The 17,959-nt window shown below is 36.8% G+C and overlaps 1 protein-coding gene across 3 annotated transcripts in view; it reads right to left on the bottom strand.

Moving 5' to 3' along the window:
- MYRFL (myelin regulatory factor like) overlaps window positions 1–17,959 on the bottom strand; it is a 45,615-nt gene that overhangs the window by 14,863 nt on the left and 12,793 nt on the right. For 2 of the 3 annotated variants that reach the window (XM_066992954.1, XM_066992939.1), the window contains exons 5-15: window positions 17,097–17,188; window positions 15,052–15,199; window positions 12,519–12,714; window positions 11,348–11,424; window positions 9,933–10,043; window positions 9,264–9,354; window positions 6,083–6,283; window positions 5,569–5,677; window positions 4,968–5,077; window positions 735–898; window positions 78–141 (exon numbers count right to left, since the gene is read on the bottom strand). In XM_066992954.1, the coding sequence (XP_066849055.1) occupies window positions 78–141; window positions 735–898; window positions 4,968–5,077; window positions 5,569–5,677; window positions 6,083–6,283; window positions 9,264–9,354; window positions 9,933–10,043; window positions 11,348–11,424; window positions 12,519–12,714; window positions 15,052–15,199; window positions 17,097–17,188 (1,363 nt within the window). The remainder of the gene's footprint in view (window positions 1–77; window positions 142–734; window positions 899–4,967; window positions 5,078–5,568; window positions 5,678–6,082; window positions 6,284–9,263; window positions 9,355–9,932; window positions 10,044–11,347; window positions 11,425–12,518; window positions 12,715–15,051; window positions 15,200–17,096; window positions 17,189–17,959) is intronic. The other variant, XM_066992948.1, reaches the window with a different exon arrangement.

The following is a 17,959-nucleotide window of genomic DNA, read 5'->3' as shown; positions in this document are numbered from 1 at the left end:
ATGAAAACTTTCACCTATATTTCAGCACTTCCAAAAACTCTCTTATAGGCATATTTCACATATTTAGTTTCACTCACCTTGCTGGATTTTAGCTGGGCTGATTTTCTTGATGGCAAAAGACTAGTGGCTCGACTACACCTGCTGTAAGAGAGGAGATCTCCCTGACATTCAAATGCTTCAGTAAGTAACAAATGAAAAAGAGATTTTTCAATAGAGTGTTAATGTAATTTGCTTTTGCAACTGCACCGTTTAAAAAGAGAAAGTCAAAAGAGTCATCAGATTCGTTTTCAAGAACAAAGGCCTCCAGTTAACACATTCAGGTGAATGCTATTACATGCTACATTTCATTTCAAAGAAAGCTTGGGAAATGGTTTAGAAATTGGAAATGCCCATCACTTCCACTGAAGTACTAATGAAGATTCTTTACTGCCAAAGAAGCTCCGCAGATTTCTCTTAGCATTGATTTCAAGGCTGCAGGGCTGTAACTGGACACAATCTATACTTGATTTACAAAACTGAAGTAACTACAGAAATGACTGCAATTTAACGGCCATTTCACATATTAATGTTGTCAGTGATTTAAAAAACAATAAGCATTTTGCATTTTTTCACAATTTTAATGCTGGAAATGAACTGAATTCAACTGTCAAGCAAAATCAGTTTTCATTTCTACCACAGACACCACTTCATTAATTTCTGTGACAACTATTGGAGAACATTCCAGGCAGACATACCTGACTGTGCTCCCTCCGCTGATTGTGGACTTCACACTGCTTAACCGTTTCAGCCTGGCCAGTTTTCTATTCCACTGTTCCAGTTCTTCTATTCTGACTTCAAGGTTGTTGGTTAGTTTGCAAAGCTGTTTTACCGCACCTACATTCTCCATAAAGATCTGATCCTGAGAAGGAAAAAAAAGACAAAAGCAGATACAGTCCATTTATCAATCTGATGCAACAACCAGTAATGCATACAGAATTCACCTATGGAAGGACATGCTGAATATTTAAAATGCTAACACAAGTTAACTCACTGTAATTGGGAGGTCACTTTGGCTATAAAATCCCTTGGCTAGATTGTAAAAGTGCTTGTGTTCAATTTGCAGTAAATTGAAAATGAGGATTTGCAGAAAAAAAAAAAAAGAAAAAAAAAGAAAAAAAAAAGCTGAAGGGCTTTGTAGATCAAGAATTTAAACTGAATTTTGAACTTATACTGTGCTGAATTTTGAACATTGAAGATGTCACAGCAAGCATCTACTATTTGATTTGTAGTGTTGCAGTTGTTACATTGATTTCAAAACCCCCTAGCAAAATATAGGTCCAACTGTTTACCTACGGGAGAGACTAACCTGGCTGAAACAAGCCAGAATTGCTATCCATGTCCCACACATAACTTGAGCTATACAGGAATCAGTGAGACAGGGAAAGATCCAAACCAGAAAGTCAAGCTGTGATGGCCAGATGCTTCAGCCTCTTTAGCACCTTATAGGACTCCTTTAAGTCCTAATACTGGGTGATCAGCTCTGCAACGAACACAGTTCAGACACAGTCCATTTACTCTATGAGAATGTTTTGCTCAGCACAAGGAAAAACCTTCTGTTCTACCCTCTGATTATCATATAGGTATCAACCTGATGTTGGAGAATTCCTCAGTACATACATCCAGGTAGTAAGGATTTTACCCATTTCTGAGCCAAAAATAGTTACTGACCCACTACAGGAACATAGTAAGAGCATGCTCTCATTGCTGTGCTTGGAAGAACAGCTTTCTCATCATACTAACAAACAACCAGACTGTTGCTGTTGGATGCTACCTTGGATGAAGCTATTACTGGCATTTAATGTTGCTGAGTACCCCAGCCTATTCAAGCCATGGAGAATTACAGTAAAAGCAGTTTTGCCATTCGCCTTGTAAATACCACACACACCTTTCTTTTAAAGGTGACTACCTTCCACAAAAATGGACAGTACTTTGTATAAACAGAACCAGAGCACAGGTGCTGGTGGTAAGTTGCAAACTTCTCTACCACCAGAAGACCAACGTCCCGCTTACTAAGGAGTGACTTCAAAATAACCATGTGTGCCTAGAACTGTGAGATCAATTATGTAGTCACTCATCCTCATATCAATGGTATGTAGCAGCCACCATTTCCATTCTCTTCAAATCAGGTATGAATCTCTTCTAGGTGACTTCAGGTAAATGAGAAAATGGCTCACCTGGAAAAATGAAGGAATACTTTCTTTGGGGGGGGGGGGAAAAAAAGGACTGATTAGAGTTGTACTGCCTCATTGATGACAAAATACTCAGCACTGTGTGGTTGAGAAGAAAGATTCTTGTCCCAAAATAGCAAATTTTCACACAGATAATATATTTTCCGAGAATATAGCAGAGCCTGGTTCGAACTTTTAATGAAATCAACTAGTTTTACAGAGATTAACAGCTCCACACAGGTAACAGACAGAGACACAACCACACCAGTCAATATCATGCTTATCTTGAACTAAAGTTGGAATGCAAGGTAAAATAGTTCAAGACCTTATCGCCTGCCTGACTGAAAGCAAAGATATAAAGCACTGTCATCCACATATCCTTTTATTACTTAAGGGACTGAGATACTCTGATGATGGGAGCTCCAGGTATTTAGAGCAGATATTCCACCTAAGATATCAGTTGTCCCACAGCTCTGAATTCAATATACACCTTGATGTGTTAGACACAGATCTCTCTCCTGCTCCTGTCTCCCTCACCAATGTCACAGAATTGACATTCACATGCTCTGTAACAGGTGCTAGGAGAAAGAGCAGAACGCAAGATAGCACTGCAGTAATTTACCTAACCTTATTAAAACAGGAGGAAAATTGTTTGTGAAGTGATCCCACACCTAGCCAAGTAGTCAAGAAAAAGCTACCTAGTAAATACGCCACCACTGTTACAATTCATTCCTGCTTGGGCGACATTCATAGCAGAATGACACCCTGCAGGGTGCAGGAGGCTTTCTCCATCTCCATCACATCACTGGATCAAATTCTGGTAGGCACTGCCCAGTAGTGCCAAGCTACTGAGGAGAAAGGCAACATGACAGGCCCAAAGGGCAGAGCTATGAGGCACTGTTACAAACAGTATGTTGTGTGACACTTCAGAAAAAAAAAAAAAAAAAAGAGATATTTCTATCAGATACATTTTGCAGCTTTTTTTTCCCCATTAAATCAAAAGCTCAATTGTCCAACCCAAAAGTTTGGTCAGAAAAAAGCTGACTACGCCAAAGCAATTTTCTGAGGACTCAAAAAATGCAAACAATGTTGCAGCTCTTACACAATGTAAAATGAAGTGCTAAAAGGCAAAAAAAACCTAGTGTCAGTATCTAACACCAGTGCTCTCCTATAACAGTCTAGAGATCAGCTAGAACTCTGACCAAATAGAGCAAATTTTCTAAGTCTCTTTTTCAACACTGTCTCCAGAAAGCCCCTCTCTCCTGTTCCAGCAGACAAAGCCCATTTGTTCATCTTGCAGGAGGTAAACCTTGTCAGACTTAGCATAAAAGTAGAGTGTTCTTTAAGTAGCAGATGGAACTGAAAGATTAAAAATAGTCTGGACTCCTAAAGAGAGGAGAAAGAGGGGGCTAGGGAATGGTCTGACTTTTCTTGGCTGTTCTCCACGCCTCCCCTGACCTGTATTCACACACTGACTGACAGCAAAAAGACCCTACTACCACTTCCAGCACGCCCACAGGGAAGCACTGAGAGCTATAAGCTACAACAAGCAGGATACGGAGCAAGTTTTCTGTCACTGTCATTAAACTACTCTTTTCCTGTAAGCCATCTGAAAACTTATTATTCACGTGAGTAACATGAATGCTGAGATGTTCAAGAAAATGCTCTTTCCACAGTTTCATTGAAGGTGTTTAATTCATGAGACCTTTATATGGAATACTGCCTAGCAGATTTAACCTATGAAATTAATCTTCTCGTAGCCTATCAAAAGAAGACAACAGAAAATTTTGATAAATATGTTCTCCAAGCTTGTTGGTGTAAACTTGTGTTTTCTACAGAATAGTGAGAGAATGTTTGATTATAACGAATAAAGAATCTTGTTCATGACATCATCCAAGCAAGACAGGTCACCCATCTGGAAAACCTCCCTCTTTCCATTATCAGCTGTCAGTGGTATGAGGCTGGGAAGTGGTCCCTGACCTGCAGTGAACCAGTGCAAAACAGAGGGGCCACTCTGAGCAATGTTCTGGACAAGAGATGTCAGCAGTCAAGTGTGACTGGACTCTGACTGACAGCACCTTGCAGTCCTATTTCTACAGGAAAAGTAGGGGAAGAGAGCACAGGACAATGGACTAAGGCACTGATTCCAGCCTATTAGCATGGCAATTACTCTGTGCATTGTAAGCATGTTATAGTAGTGTAACTTTGAAGTTATAATAAATATTTCAGATAGACAAAAAAAAATTCCCACAGAGCACACACAATTAGCAGTTGCATTTGGTGTGATTACACAAAGGTTTCAAATAAGGACATTTTTATTTAACAAACGGAATGCTATCATTGCTTAACTCATTTCTGGAACGTTTAATTAACTTCAACACTTACATTCAAAAGAATGTTTTGGAGTCCCACTTGTTGGCCCAATGCTATAAAATCACTATCCAACTTTATTAAGCAAATTTGAAGTTTTTTGCCTTTTGTCTGCTGTTGTACGGTTATTTGACCAGTTGATCTTAAAGGTCATTTCCAACCTTAATGACTCTAAGATTTCAATGTAAATACTTTCTGGCTTTGAAAGATCCAGCCATTTACTAACACCTGATGGTTCAGTTTTCCTCAATGATTTGCCAAAGATTACTTTTGTAAGTACATGTGCAGGTCTACATCTTTGTATAAAGCACAAGTGGCATGTGTGTATAGCTCCACACATGAAAGGAAACATCTAAATGCACGCCTCCACTTTCCCTCTCAAGGCCATACCTTGTCAACCATGAGGAAGTTTTCTATTTTTTCTCCATCATTACAAGCAACATCTCCAACTTCTCTAACAGCTTCAGGTAAAAGCTCCTTCACTTCCTGGGCTATTATTCCTGTTCACAAGATAACAGAAACAGAAGTCAGGAAATGTAGCGATGTACCATTGACCATCGTTGTGTGTTTAAGTTGAGTTGTCAATCGTAAAAGGTGCAGGTAGGGCCAAATATATTCTAGAATTTCTCTGTGGTAGGAAAATCCAGAATTTCACTTTTTTTTTTTTTTTCTATTCTACAGAAAACAAACAGAAACATTGAAAGTTCCATTCCCATTTCTCTGCCATAAGAACAAAATTGTTTCTGATCATGTACTTCATTCTCATTAAACCTTGAAAAATCATCTTCTACCTTTGATAATTGAAATAGAATTTGGAAATATACCAAGAATACTTAATTTTGGCACCTTCAACTCACAAGAGAAACACAGCAAAGTAAGCAATTGAAGTATACTAGAAATGAAGATGAAATAGCAGGGTGTTAAAAGGCACTAGGGCACAATGAACAACAGCAGAACTAAACAAAAAATGGGAACAGAACTGACTGAATACCTGTTTCATGGGTATTTTTTATTCCCATAACAGATGCAAATTCAGGCTTGTAGTCATACTCCACCAGCCTCATTTGTGTTATTCTTCTCAACTGCTCATTCGTATCAACCTAGTTGGGCAAATACCAAGATTCATGTGTTGAGACATTAAGAATGGTTGTGGCATCTAGGGCTTCACTGATAGAAACAAGCCTGATATGGCCATTTGGCTAATCTTTGCACCAAATAATACAAACAATCTTCCCACTCCCCATGAGCAGAGTGCTGTTTGTATTTGTATTGCCAGTCACCCTTCAGCCCAACAACTCCCATTTACATATACCCTCAGATTCTGTGGTCAGCCTCTTCCGAAGGCCACAGGCCATGGCTGTACAGAGCACACTGGTATGCCACATTTCCTTAGGCTAGCATTTTAGCACGCCCAAGATAAAGACGCTGCTTCACATGTCAGAACAATGATCCATACACGTGCCGTGTTGCAAATGTAAATGCCCTAAATACTCCATAGCCCTCACCTCCCGGATATTCTCTTTCGCTCGGCTGTCAGATGGATGCATGACTCTGCCCATAACTTTCGCATTTCCGCAGACAACCAGTGCTTCGTCTGGTGCATCTGTGTTAATTCCTACTCGACCGTGACAGACTACCGTCTCTGGAACATGTCCTCGCTGCCACAGTACATCACTCTCATTCTCAAACTGCCCTGGGTTAGATGCCTGGGAGAAAAAAATATATATTTAAAGATATAGCATAGATGTACTATTGCTTTATTCCATTAGCAATTCAGGGAAAATAAGACAACAAATCTTTAATATTTAAATTGTATTTGTGAGCTTTTTTTAAAACACTAACATAAAAAACAGAGTGGAGTCGATCCTAAGTAATTGTTTCTGCTCATAAAACTCTGGCCTCTTTGCTCTTTCCCCTGGATTCTATTTTATTATCACAGTAAGATATATTATCAATGTTCAAAGCTTTTCAAAGTTTAACTTTGACTTTATGCCATATAGCCTTCCTCAATTTTTCAGCAACTTTTAGCTGAGGCAGGAAATCAGAAAAGAGAAAACAGTCCAGAGATTAAACACATGTGGTTCAAAAATACATATTTACATATTTATGTAATTTTACATGCTTTGGCCATATTTGTTTCATTCTTTTACATGTAGTTTCATGAACTTTTCCAGCATGTACCAAAAGCCTGTACTGAACAGATGAGAGGATCAGAGATGATCTTGTTTGAATTCACAGGTCCTGTTCTCATAAATAGATGCTCCAAACCATAAACGTCATGTATAGAAGGTTTCTAGAAATAACCCTTGAAAATGAGTAAGTGGAAAAAAAGAAGCCTAACTACATTACCTAAATGGTAAATTACCAATTTAATTGTGAACCACTTGTGGAAAGGGATCATTTTTTCCCTGTTTATACTGCACCTAGCACAGAGGAGCCTTGCTCCACAACAAATATATTAAAACTAGGAGCAGGAAGGGAGATAGGAAGAGGTAGTGAGACCACTGCCCCTACCCGTTCCCTTTTCACAAGCATCAAAACATTTTCTGGGGAGCCACAACCATGTAAGACGAATAGGGCTTTGTATTTCTTTTCAGGCCTATTCTATTTCCTGCAGTAATTCTGCAGCAACGTCACACAGACAATCACCTCAGCACAACTGAAGGAATGGAGAACTGTGGCGCAGGGGCAGAAAGGAATCCAAAATCTGCCCAGGGCTACAGCTTGATGTACATTTCTTTTGGCAGCAGGACCAGCACAGGCAGCCCACTCCCCATCATTCATCTCCACCTGCCAGCCCTCAGTTGATACCCTGACATAGACCAGGATGGAGGAACCAGCCTGAATTAAAACCAACCAAGCAAAAAAATTGGACTTGTTTTTAACACAGATTCATCCCCTTTTCAGTTAATTGCAGGACCCCAGAAAAGCAGTTGTACCAACACGACTGAGGAGGAGTGTGGTAACAAGAGCAAGAATTCTGATAGGAACAAAAATGAGTCAAGCATGGTTTATTCAGTGCTGCCCCAAAATGAAATGTACCTCAAACCATAGCCCAGGAAATGCTTACCTTGTTAAGAGCATTTTCACAATAAAACACACACACAAAAATTAAGTCACTGATCAAAAGTCGTTTGACATCCTAAACAGCTTAAGTCTTACTAATATGCCTCAGAAAGAAAATGGAATAATGAGGGTTTTTTTTTCAGTTATTTGTGGTTTTGAACTGGTAGAAAACAATGCTTAATGAAAAAGGCAGGAACAAATTTACTTTCTAACAGCAATTTCTGCAAGTTACAGTTACCAAATGAATTTTGCTTTTGGCAACTGAGATACTACAGTATAAGATACATTCAAAACCTGTTTGCTAGGTTCCAGGGACCTGCAAAGTCTATAAATAGCAGTTCCTGGAGAGGTCACCATCTGGACAAACGAATAATGATGACTATCTGTTTTACCAAATGTCGTTTTCATTGAGGGATCCCAGAATAAATGCATTCACAAAGTCTCTAAAATCCTCTGTAATGTTTAAAAATAATTCACATTAGAAATTCTATGTCAGAGAAACAGAGTCTTTCAAAGAACACCAAAAAACAAAGGAGTGTGTATAATTAGAAAAGGTATTTGTTTTCAATAATTAATTTAGTCAATTTATTTACCTTTTTTTTTTTACTTTGAATTCAGGCCTCCAAATTTGAGTCTGAGCAGAGTACGATTGTGACAAGAAGTTCACAGTCATCTGAGGGAGTCTCAGGTTTTCACAAGGCTTTGACATCTATAGTGCATGGTGTTGTGCACTTACCACTGTTTGCCACAATTAGAGCATGATCTGATATGCCTGATAACCACTATTCAGCTGGTAGTTTTGTTACGTTATATTTCAGTATATAAAGGGCCAGAACAGGAAATTCTTTCTCTTGCACAGCTTTGCCACTTTAAAGGAACCAGTGGCTGGCTCAGGTTACCCTGCCATCCACTAAAACCCTTTCAGACATCTGGAAAACTGCCTTTTTTTTTTTTTTTTTTTCCTCCAGCTTTCCTGTTGACATTTTCACCACTTCAAATCATAGCCAGTGTTGTTCCTTCTGCTTTTCTACCTTATTTCTCTTTGGCTGGAATAGTGGACAGGTTTGCAAAATCTATTCATTGGATTCCTGTTCAAAAACCCTGCTCTCACATGCATTGAAAAAAAACATTATTCATTGAAATTTTAAAAGACTCTAACATTAAAAATGGAATAAAAATATAAATTTCTAAAATCTCAGACACACTGGAAAGTGCTAGCCATAGGTCTTCATCTTCCCAGAACTGCTTCTTTGCTTGCATTTTTTTTTTTTTTTAATTCTCATTGTCCCTTGAAAATGGAGCATTTAGCCAATGAAAGCATTTACCAAATTCCTGACAAGTCCAGGCAATTGTTTCACCTCAAAGGAAAAACTATCTGGAAAAATCAACATATTCTGTATTCACAACAAACTTTCTTTTTAAGGTCTTCTATAGCCCACTTCTAGTGTTTTAAAATTTGACAGTTATGAGATAGAAATGTATTCATAACGTATGCAACAGCTTTTTGTTTTCTCCATATTTTTTATTCAGTGGTAATTTTTTACACTGGAGAATCACTCCCCATAGTCTCCTGTGAGTATTAAAACAGTAAATGTGAAAGTAATATAAATTTCTACCTACCCTTACAATGATCTTTTCAGAGACATTTGCAGACAGCAAGTAGAATTGATCCTGAGAGACAGCATACAGTCCAACCACCAGCATGAAGTATCTAATTTGAAATTTATTTCATGAAGAAAAAAAATGAAATAATGCCTTGTTGCAGAAGAAAATGAGATGTTTTAAATACAACTGCTACTGTTGATACGTAAAAAGATAGACAGAACATTTTAAAAATGTTTGTTACAATATGAAAGAGAAAATATTTGTTCCACTCTCAAGTAATATGCTCTTTCAATCACACAAATCACTGAAAATGAACCAAAAAAAAAATCACAAATTTAAGTAATGAAGACTTAGGGATGAAGAATCCTCTTTCTCCAGAAGAAAATGACTGTAATTTGGGATGGTATCTTTTGGCTTCCTCAGTATCTCAGCCAACAACACTGTGGCTATGATTTCCTGAAACGATCTTTAATCATGAAGATATTTTATTTTCTCATTTGTTTGTTCTCATATCATTCTGTGACTCTAGAAGAGAAGCCTTTAAGCAGATATGAAGTATCACAGAATTTTAAACAAATAGATCACAGGATTTGGCAACACTGAGATTTAGATTTTTAACACACTTCAGCTCCACTCTAAAGTAGATGTTCTTTTTTCCAATTCCCACACACAGGCTAACAATACCTTTGGTCAGGATTAGGTTTCCCCTTTTTTCTCATGTTATTTGCTGTTGTTTCACTGAAATGCAACCTTCCCAACGTTACTTTAGTTATCTGGTCCCCTGGCAGATCAACTCTAAAACAGGAAAGGAAACAAGATTAGGGAAATAACTATTCAGAGATCTCCCTGGATCTACCCACATTTCCTCAAGCTCATTAAAACTGTTTTAAGAAAAGCTGATAAATGGAAAAATAACAGAGGTACCCCAGTAAAAATGCAGCAACCCTGGTTATAAAAGTGCATAAAAATCACACTGATCTTGTCAAGGAGATAAACATACACGATAAAGGACCAGGAATGAGAAACTGCTCTTATTAGTAGGAGTCTGTGCTTCTCGGTCTGTTTGTACACAGTTGTGAATATAATAAAACCATATGTGCACCATATGATGAGAATCTGTTGCTTGCCAAGGGCAACATTGCTTATTATTGGATTTGAACTTACATATTAAAATTATAAAAAAAAAATACTGCTTGACTTTTTTTTTTCATCTGCATTTAATTTGTGTGTCTGAAAACATAAAATGTATATATATATGTCTCAAATACATAGTGGTACCACTCTTGTAAGTAATAAATAATAAGATTAAAGAGTTTGCATGGAGAAAACAACAGGCCACCTGCCACCTTCTAGTCTACTATAAGTGAAAATTCCACCATTGTCACACATGAGACAATTGACATGCACCCAGAATCTACTTTTCAGTATGTAAAAGGAATAATAATGCTATGATGGAGTTAATTAAGTGAAAATACAGCTCTTTGTCCAAGTTCAAAGTTCATACTTCTGTAGATTGCATATTGCAGGCTTTATCCAAACACTGTCCTGTCAAACTTGACAATGTCTTATCTTTTTCTGCTGTAAGGCTTATTCAATTATTTTTAGAGAACAGACCAGCTGCAACAGGAAACACTTAGAAAAAAAACAAATACTGATTCTGCTGCTAAAATGCAGAAGAATGGCAGACAGTTCCCAGGAGAAGTTGCATGTATGTTTCTATTCAGGCCACTTCCCATTAAAAGCACTGCAAATATGTCTCATGTCCATGTAGTCTCATGCCCCCACAGAGCAGGAACATTACTTACATTTCTTAGGATGGGAAATGCATCCACCATCCAGCTCCAGTACCATACAATAATGCTGCTAGCTGAATGCAAATATTTAGGATGGGCATTTGTAAAGCTGCTGAATTTTTCCCTTAATGAAGGGAGACCAGGTATATATTACTACTGCAATTTTATGTACTCACCGGGAACAGAATTTGAATAAAGATCAGAAGATGGATTAGAGACACTATGAGTTTCCAAGAAAGAACTACATCAAAGTTCAGCCCACTCTATTATTGAAATGAAATTGAATAATTTTCTCAAAACTCTTACCTAACAGGATGGAAAGTTTTTTTGCTTCGATCTGTCTGAGACTGTTCAATAGCAATAGTTTGATTTGGAGTCTCCACCTATCAAAAAAAAAATCAAAAATGACAAGAATACTAAATTTTTAAAGATATAAAACTTGCAATAGAAATGAACAGGCAAACTGTGCAATCTCTCTCATTCCTCATATAACTTAGTAGAAAGTAACATGGGAATATACACCTACTCAACTGACACTTGATCAATGCTCTGTTCTAGCTAGTCTAAAGTCCCAAATCATTCTTGCATATAATTTGAAAGAAAACAGAAAATAGAAAAAGTGATACATTAATTTGCAAAAGAACATTTAATTTCTGAGTCTTGACTGTTATTGGCTGGTTCTATTTCAAGTCATAAATGTCATTTTTTTAACATGAGAACCAAGCCTACATAAGGCAGTCCAGTAAGTTATTTTAATGTAAATTTCGGTACCTTTCTGAAATGGTACCAAGCAGCTCTTTGGTGCACAGAGGAATATATGACAATAATACTCACTAGTTTATTCTGCATTCGTGTTTCAGAGAGTGCTAAGCAAAAAAACTACAGGGATTTTTTAAATAACTAAATGTTGGTAACAAGTAAAAAATGGTAAAATTTTTCAGAAAGAAGAAAATCTCATATTACTTCTCTATATGCAAGATTGTGGACCCATATGAGCCAGGAAGAATTTGGTTCTTTAAATGAAAATTGAAAACCTGACAAGAAGAAACTGGGATATTGTGTTGGTTTTCTACACGTGAACTGTTCAGGAAAAATAGATTTGATTATTTTTCTTTGCTTTGTGATTTTTTTTCAACACATCTTCTTGGTCAATGGATAGACTGGCCACCTACACACCAGCTGGTGTCACTGCACTGCCCACAGATGGAAGAAAACTTCAGCCAGTAAGAGAGAAACCATCAAAACCACATGCCAGACAAGCATTACACCTTTCAGCATGTACCAAGCACAAGCAACCATAAAACATCACTCCACCAGAGTACCACACAGAAGTCATTAGTAATTTTAAGAGTTGTCTTTTGCCAGTACTTGGACAAAAATGATTATGAAAAGTGTTCGCTTCAATTATTTACCTCATTATGTGGATAATCACGTACTAACATTAAAAGCAATATACGCAAAGAAGATAAATACTTGCCCTTATTCCAAAAACTTTCAAGTAAAACTTTTCTATTGGTTTCATCCCTAGCTGAGTTTTGACATATTTTGGATGTCCAGTGATTCTAATATGGACTGTGATTTGGAAATGATTCTTCTTCTGGCACACAAAGGCATCATCCACTGTTGAAAAATTAAATCCTTTGTCTGTGACAATGTGATATTCTACAGCAGGTCTATGAAGACAAGAAGAAAGAATAGCAACCATAAGTACACATATATTTGTATCTCAAGTTCATACTTTTTATGTGGACTGAAAATCCTTCTGATTTTTACTGACAAAATGTGTGGAAATGAGTGGAAATATACCTTTACAATCACTGGTTCAACAGATATTTTCTTCTTAGCCTCTTAGAGGTGTAAAAATGAAAATGCATGTAAAACATACGGTAATTCTCATCTGACACATTAAATGTTTGGAAACCAGAGGTGGGAAGGCTTACATAATCCTCACTTACAAATCTGGTATAAAGGAACTCTGTGCACCAAACCTTTTAGCACATTCAAGAATTCATTACAACATTGCTATAAACAACTGAGTTGAACTACTGCTGCAGACAGCAATGTGCTAACAAAACAGCAAGATTCCCTATTTTTTTCCTCATTTCCCACACCAAGATCTTCTGCAGAATCTGCTAGGGTTAAATAAGCCTTTACTCAAACTAAAAACAAAGCTGTAGATAACTATGGCCAGACCATTATAAAACTCTTCAATAATATTTTCCATCCTACCCCAACTAACAAAACTCAATTCCATTTATTTCAAAGGACCAATCTGTCACCCAAAGAGTATTCTGTCCTTATAATTCACAACAGACAAGGAAAGATATCAAAAGATCTTTCTAAAAAGCCAGTGAACTCACCATCCCAGCAATGTTCTCTGATTTAAGTGATGGATAATTCTGAAATAATAGGACTACATGACAAAGCTCTCATATGGACATTGGCCTGTCTTGCTAATGAAAGTTGGATAATGATGATCTCTCGTCTGATGCTACTGTGAACCTCTCATTAACACAACTACCAAAGATAGCTTTTCAGAACTTATTTGCACATCATTGGTTGGAAGAATCAAAACGTATTTACAATTTACGAAAAATGTACAGACTGTTATGTTTTTATAAATGATGAGTAAGAAGTCCCTTTCAAATAATCACAAATTATCTGGTGCAGGGAATAGAAAGAAAACTACTTTAAAACTACTTCTAAACTATGAAGTCATATTGCTATTAACTCCTATTCCCACTTAGAACAAATCTGTGGCCTGTGCCATAAACTACAGCGCATCTTGGAAGAACAGCTCTGCCATTGACCTCACTTAAATGTAATACTGACTTTCTCTGCAAGTAGTATCTTTGCACAGTAATGGTAACAACACACGTATTTGGATGTTTCAGTACTCAGCAACTCATTGTCTTATCTCTGTTGATACAAGCCACCAAGAAATGTGAGTCTGGAACTTCAATTTTAAGTGTATGGGAATCAACAAGTAATTGGGTTAGCAGCAGGAAAGGAGTCTCCCACCATTAACTCACAGCTCAAATGAAATGAAGGCGCAAGAGGAGTTGGAGACCACCTCCATTTAGACGCACACTTCATATCCCAAACATATCTGAAACACTGTGAGGTTTCTTGGCCCGTCCAGCTCCCAAGGAGTAGAAAAGTGCAAACACTGAGCGGTCTGCTCTCTCATCATGTCAGTCCCTCAGGAAAAGGGTTGTGATGTAGGTTACCCCTATCAGACAGTGCAATAACAGGGAATGTGAGTGTCCAGCAATGACACGGATAAACTCCAATCTTCCATGAGCGCTTTTAGCAGCTTGAGCTAGAGGAAACTTAAAATTTACTACTTACTAAGTCCTGTGGAGACATTAACAAATTGTTTGCACCAATCCTGGGGCACAGACCAGACACTGTAGAAGGGCCTTTGTTAAAAGGGATCATGCACTAAATACTAGAATGGAGAAAATCTGGGATGTAAAGTGAACTTGGAACGGCCTTTCCCAGATCATGAGGCAAAAGAAATGGTTTACAGTTTTGATTTATACAGAAAAACTCTAAGTCTTTGACTAACGATTTGCACATTATACATATATAACTATAGTTATAACACTTTGGTCATGTGAATCTAGAAGTAATAGTATCTTCTATTTCCATTTCTTTAATGTTTTAGGCCATTATATGCAATATGCTCAGTAAGTATTTCCACTAATGTGCTTGACAAAAGAAAAAAAAACTATAGGTATTTATGTTAAACTATTTTTTCTTTTGCTCCTAAATCCCTGAAAGGAAATCAGAAAACCTAGCACAAATTTCAAGCAGTGTTTAAAGTTCTGCTTATCGGATACATCCGCAGATTCATAACCCACCACTGCTATACCTCCTTCTTCAGTCTTATAATCAGAAAGAACAAGGAATGTCAATTGTAGCATTTATTGCTGTAAAACCACAGGACCAGAGAAAAAAATTTAAAAAAAGAAACACTTTTTCCAAGTGCAATCTTCAGTGCTTACAGTTTTTCATAATTAGAGTTAAATAAGCTGTTCCACTGAGAAGTTTGGTACAGTTGCCATGTTAGAGCTTGATAGCATTTTTCCAAAGCAGCATTCTGTCCATCACTGTCATATTCTTGCACCTCAACTGCACAGTCCTTAAGAGTTGCTGTAGAGAGAGAGAGACGATTCACTGATTGTAACTAGCAAAAATCCTGCATTAAAATTTTGATATATTTACATACATATAAAGCACAAAAAAAGCACTAACACACAAATATATTGCAAATATATTTAAATTTTATTTTCCTTTGCAGCTATTCCAAAAGATCCTGTTATATTACCTTGCCACACAAAATAAAATGTTTACCTTTCCTAATTGGCAAAATATTGTACAAGTAGCACTTCCTATTATCTCCCAAAGGATACATAGTTTCCCTTAGGAAATAATAATAATAATAATTAAAAAATAAATAAACAGCCCGCAATGGAAAGCTAAACATTTTATTCTAAACCACAAGTTATCTGCAACATTGCAAGAAGCTGTGCAAGAAGCAAAGTGGGACAAAGACAGATAAGTGCAGTGAAAGAAGCAAAAGAATTACAGATGTTTCCCATTCTCTCTAGTACAGGTTTAAACTGAATATACCCCAGCTCATTGCAGCAGGTACTTAGTTTGAAAGATGAAGGCACAATTTTCCAATAGCAAGCACATTCACCACTGCCTCTGGTTAACTGGTTAAGCTTACTGACTATATATAATAGCATTCTGAGATAAACAGGGTGAACCATAATTCATTATACATTTCATGATGACAGAGGAGAGTGTGGTAAGAGTGACCACATTCTCCAATGGAGTGCCATAAGGATGGGAGAAAATATGTCAGTGAGCATATAAACTAAGATCTTTCCATGGTCTGTGGCAGCACATTGACAGAGACTACTGCTACAGCAATAATTTCAGGCCCAAGCTTCATTTGCAAATCCCCATTTCAATCAAGGGCAAAAATGCTATTAAAAAATAACAAAGAAATTCACACCTCATTCCTAAAAGATCCTCACCATGACATTTTTATCAATTATTGTGTTCTTCTTCCAACTACAAATGGGTTGGCAAGATTTTATCATCACAGACTCCCAAAGAAAACATAGTTCAAAGTTGTGTCTTTGAGTGTTAAAAACAGCACTAACGATTTTAGCTAGAGAAGTGTCTGTTCTGGAACTACTTATCTTCTTTTTTACAGGAGTGATAGACTCACAGAACTAGTCACAATCAAATAACAAGTACCAAAGGAAAACTAACCTAGTAGATCCACTTGTCACTCATTAAAAAAAAAAAATATCTAAAAGATTGATTTAATGCTTAAATATAACTTACACTGAAGAAATAACACGAAACTTTCAGATTTTCCACTAACAGACATGGCTGAAAATTCCTCAGATAAATTGTTTATCACAAACTGTTGATTCACAGACAGCCTCACACTTCACAGAAGCTGACGCACTTCTGTACATGGCTGATAAGGTTTTTTATATCAATTGGTATAAGTTTAGCATATTTATCTTGATAAAAAACACAGATTAAGTTAATTTGGAAAAGGGGTGGAGAATACAGTTTTTACCAACTTGTAGAATTTTCTACACTTTGTGGAAAAAAATATACAGTTGATAAATTATATCATAAAGGGAAAAATGCAATCTGTTCTCTCACCCACTACATTAATACCCTGCTAAGCTAACCCAAGTTTCTATGCCCAGTCAACTTTTGCCCACCAAGCAAGTCAGCAGAGTATGGTACCATCTGCAGGCTCATGCATGGAGAAGGGCAGAATATTTTGTTTGGGGGGTAGTCAGTAAGCAAAGACCTCTAACACTTCGTCTCTCTCAAATATACATAGGTCCTAATTTAAAAAAAAAAAATGAAAATGTAAATTGTTTCAAACCTGGTAGTGGAGTACAGAAGGTTAATACCACTACCTTTTCAGAGTCACTAGGACATGTGCTCTTAAAACATTTACTTGTCTATGGTATGAAACATTAAATTCCATCTTCACGCATCTGCTTACCTTGACTGCAACTGTTAGACCAGACTGGAGGATCAGTGTTATCTCCCAGTAATTGTGATAACTTCCTTTTTTTGCCTGATGCTGTAGAAATACTTTTTTAAAAATACATTACATTACTAATTTCAGCTGGAATACAGATATTAGAGTTATTACAAGAGAATACCCAGGTATCTCATTCTAACTCTAATGTCTAACTATAACTAACTCTAATAACTAAAATTGTCTAACTGACAATAGTCACCCAAATTTTGATTTACCAGGAGCAGGAGATTGATTTTAGCTTTTTTAATCTGAATTATGCAAATTTTCCTTCCAAAACATAAATTAGAATATTTTTAATTTCATATGAATAGAGAACCTAATCTCTTCAAGTTTACAGAGTGCATACAAGATAGGGTTTTATTGTTTCCTGATATCTGCATTAAAATTATACCTTTTTCTTAAATAATTTTACTTCACTGAGTGTGAACTCGCTTTTCTTATACAGAAAACAAAAGACCAATAGCTATTAAACTAATGCGTTAATGATGACATCTCTAGGCAAAACTGGTGGGAAACAGTTTTCCCCTTTCCTAGAAACTGAAATTTTAAAATCTGCTCCTTTCTGCAAAGGGAAAAATCTTATTCCAAAGTTTTGATATGATAAAATATAATATGGAATATCCCGGCAGATAGTCACTCCTTCTGGAAGTGTTTAAAAAAAAAAAAAAAAAAGCAAAGCCCAGGTCGCAGACAGTCCTGGCAGATACTGAAGAAAAAACATAAACAGTTTCACCAAGAAAACTAGCCCCAGCTTCCTTTACTCACATCACCAATGTAACACGTAATTGAGCTCCCAGGAAAGCAGGAGACAGAGAATTTGC

This window comes from Anser cygnoides, chromosome 1 (assembly GCF_040182565.1).
Source record: "Anser cygnoides isolate HZ-2024a breed goose chromosome 1, Taihu_goose_T2T_genome, whole genome shotgun sequence".
Taxonomy (NCBI): domain Eukaryota; kingdom Metazoa; phylum Chordata; class Aves; order Anseriformes; family Anatidae; genus Anser; species Anser cygnoides.
This window is presented reverse-complemented; position numbering and strand designations above follow the sequence as displayed.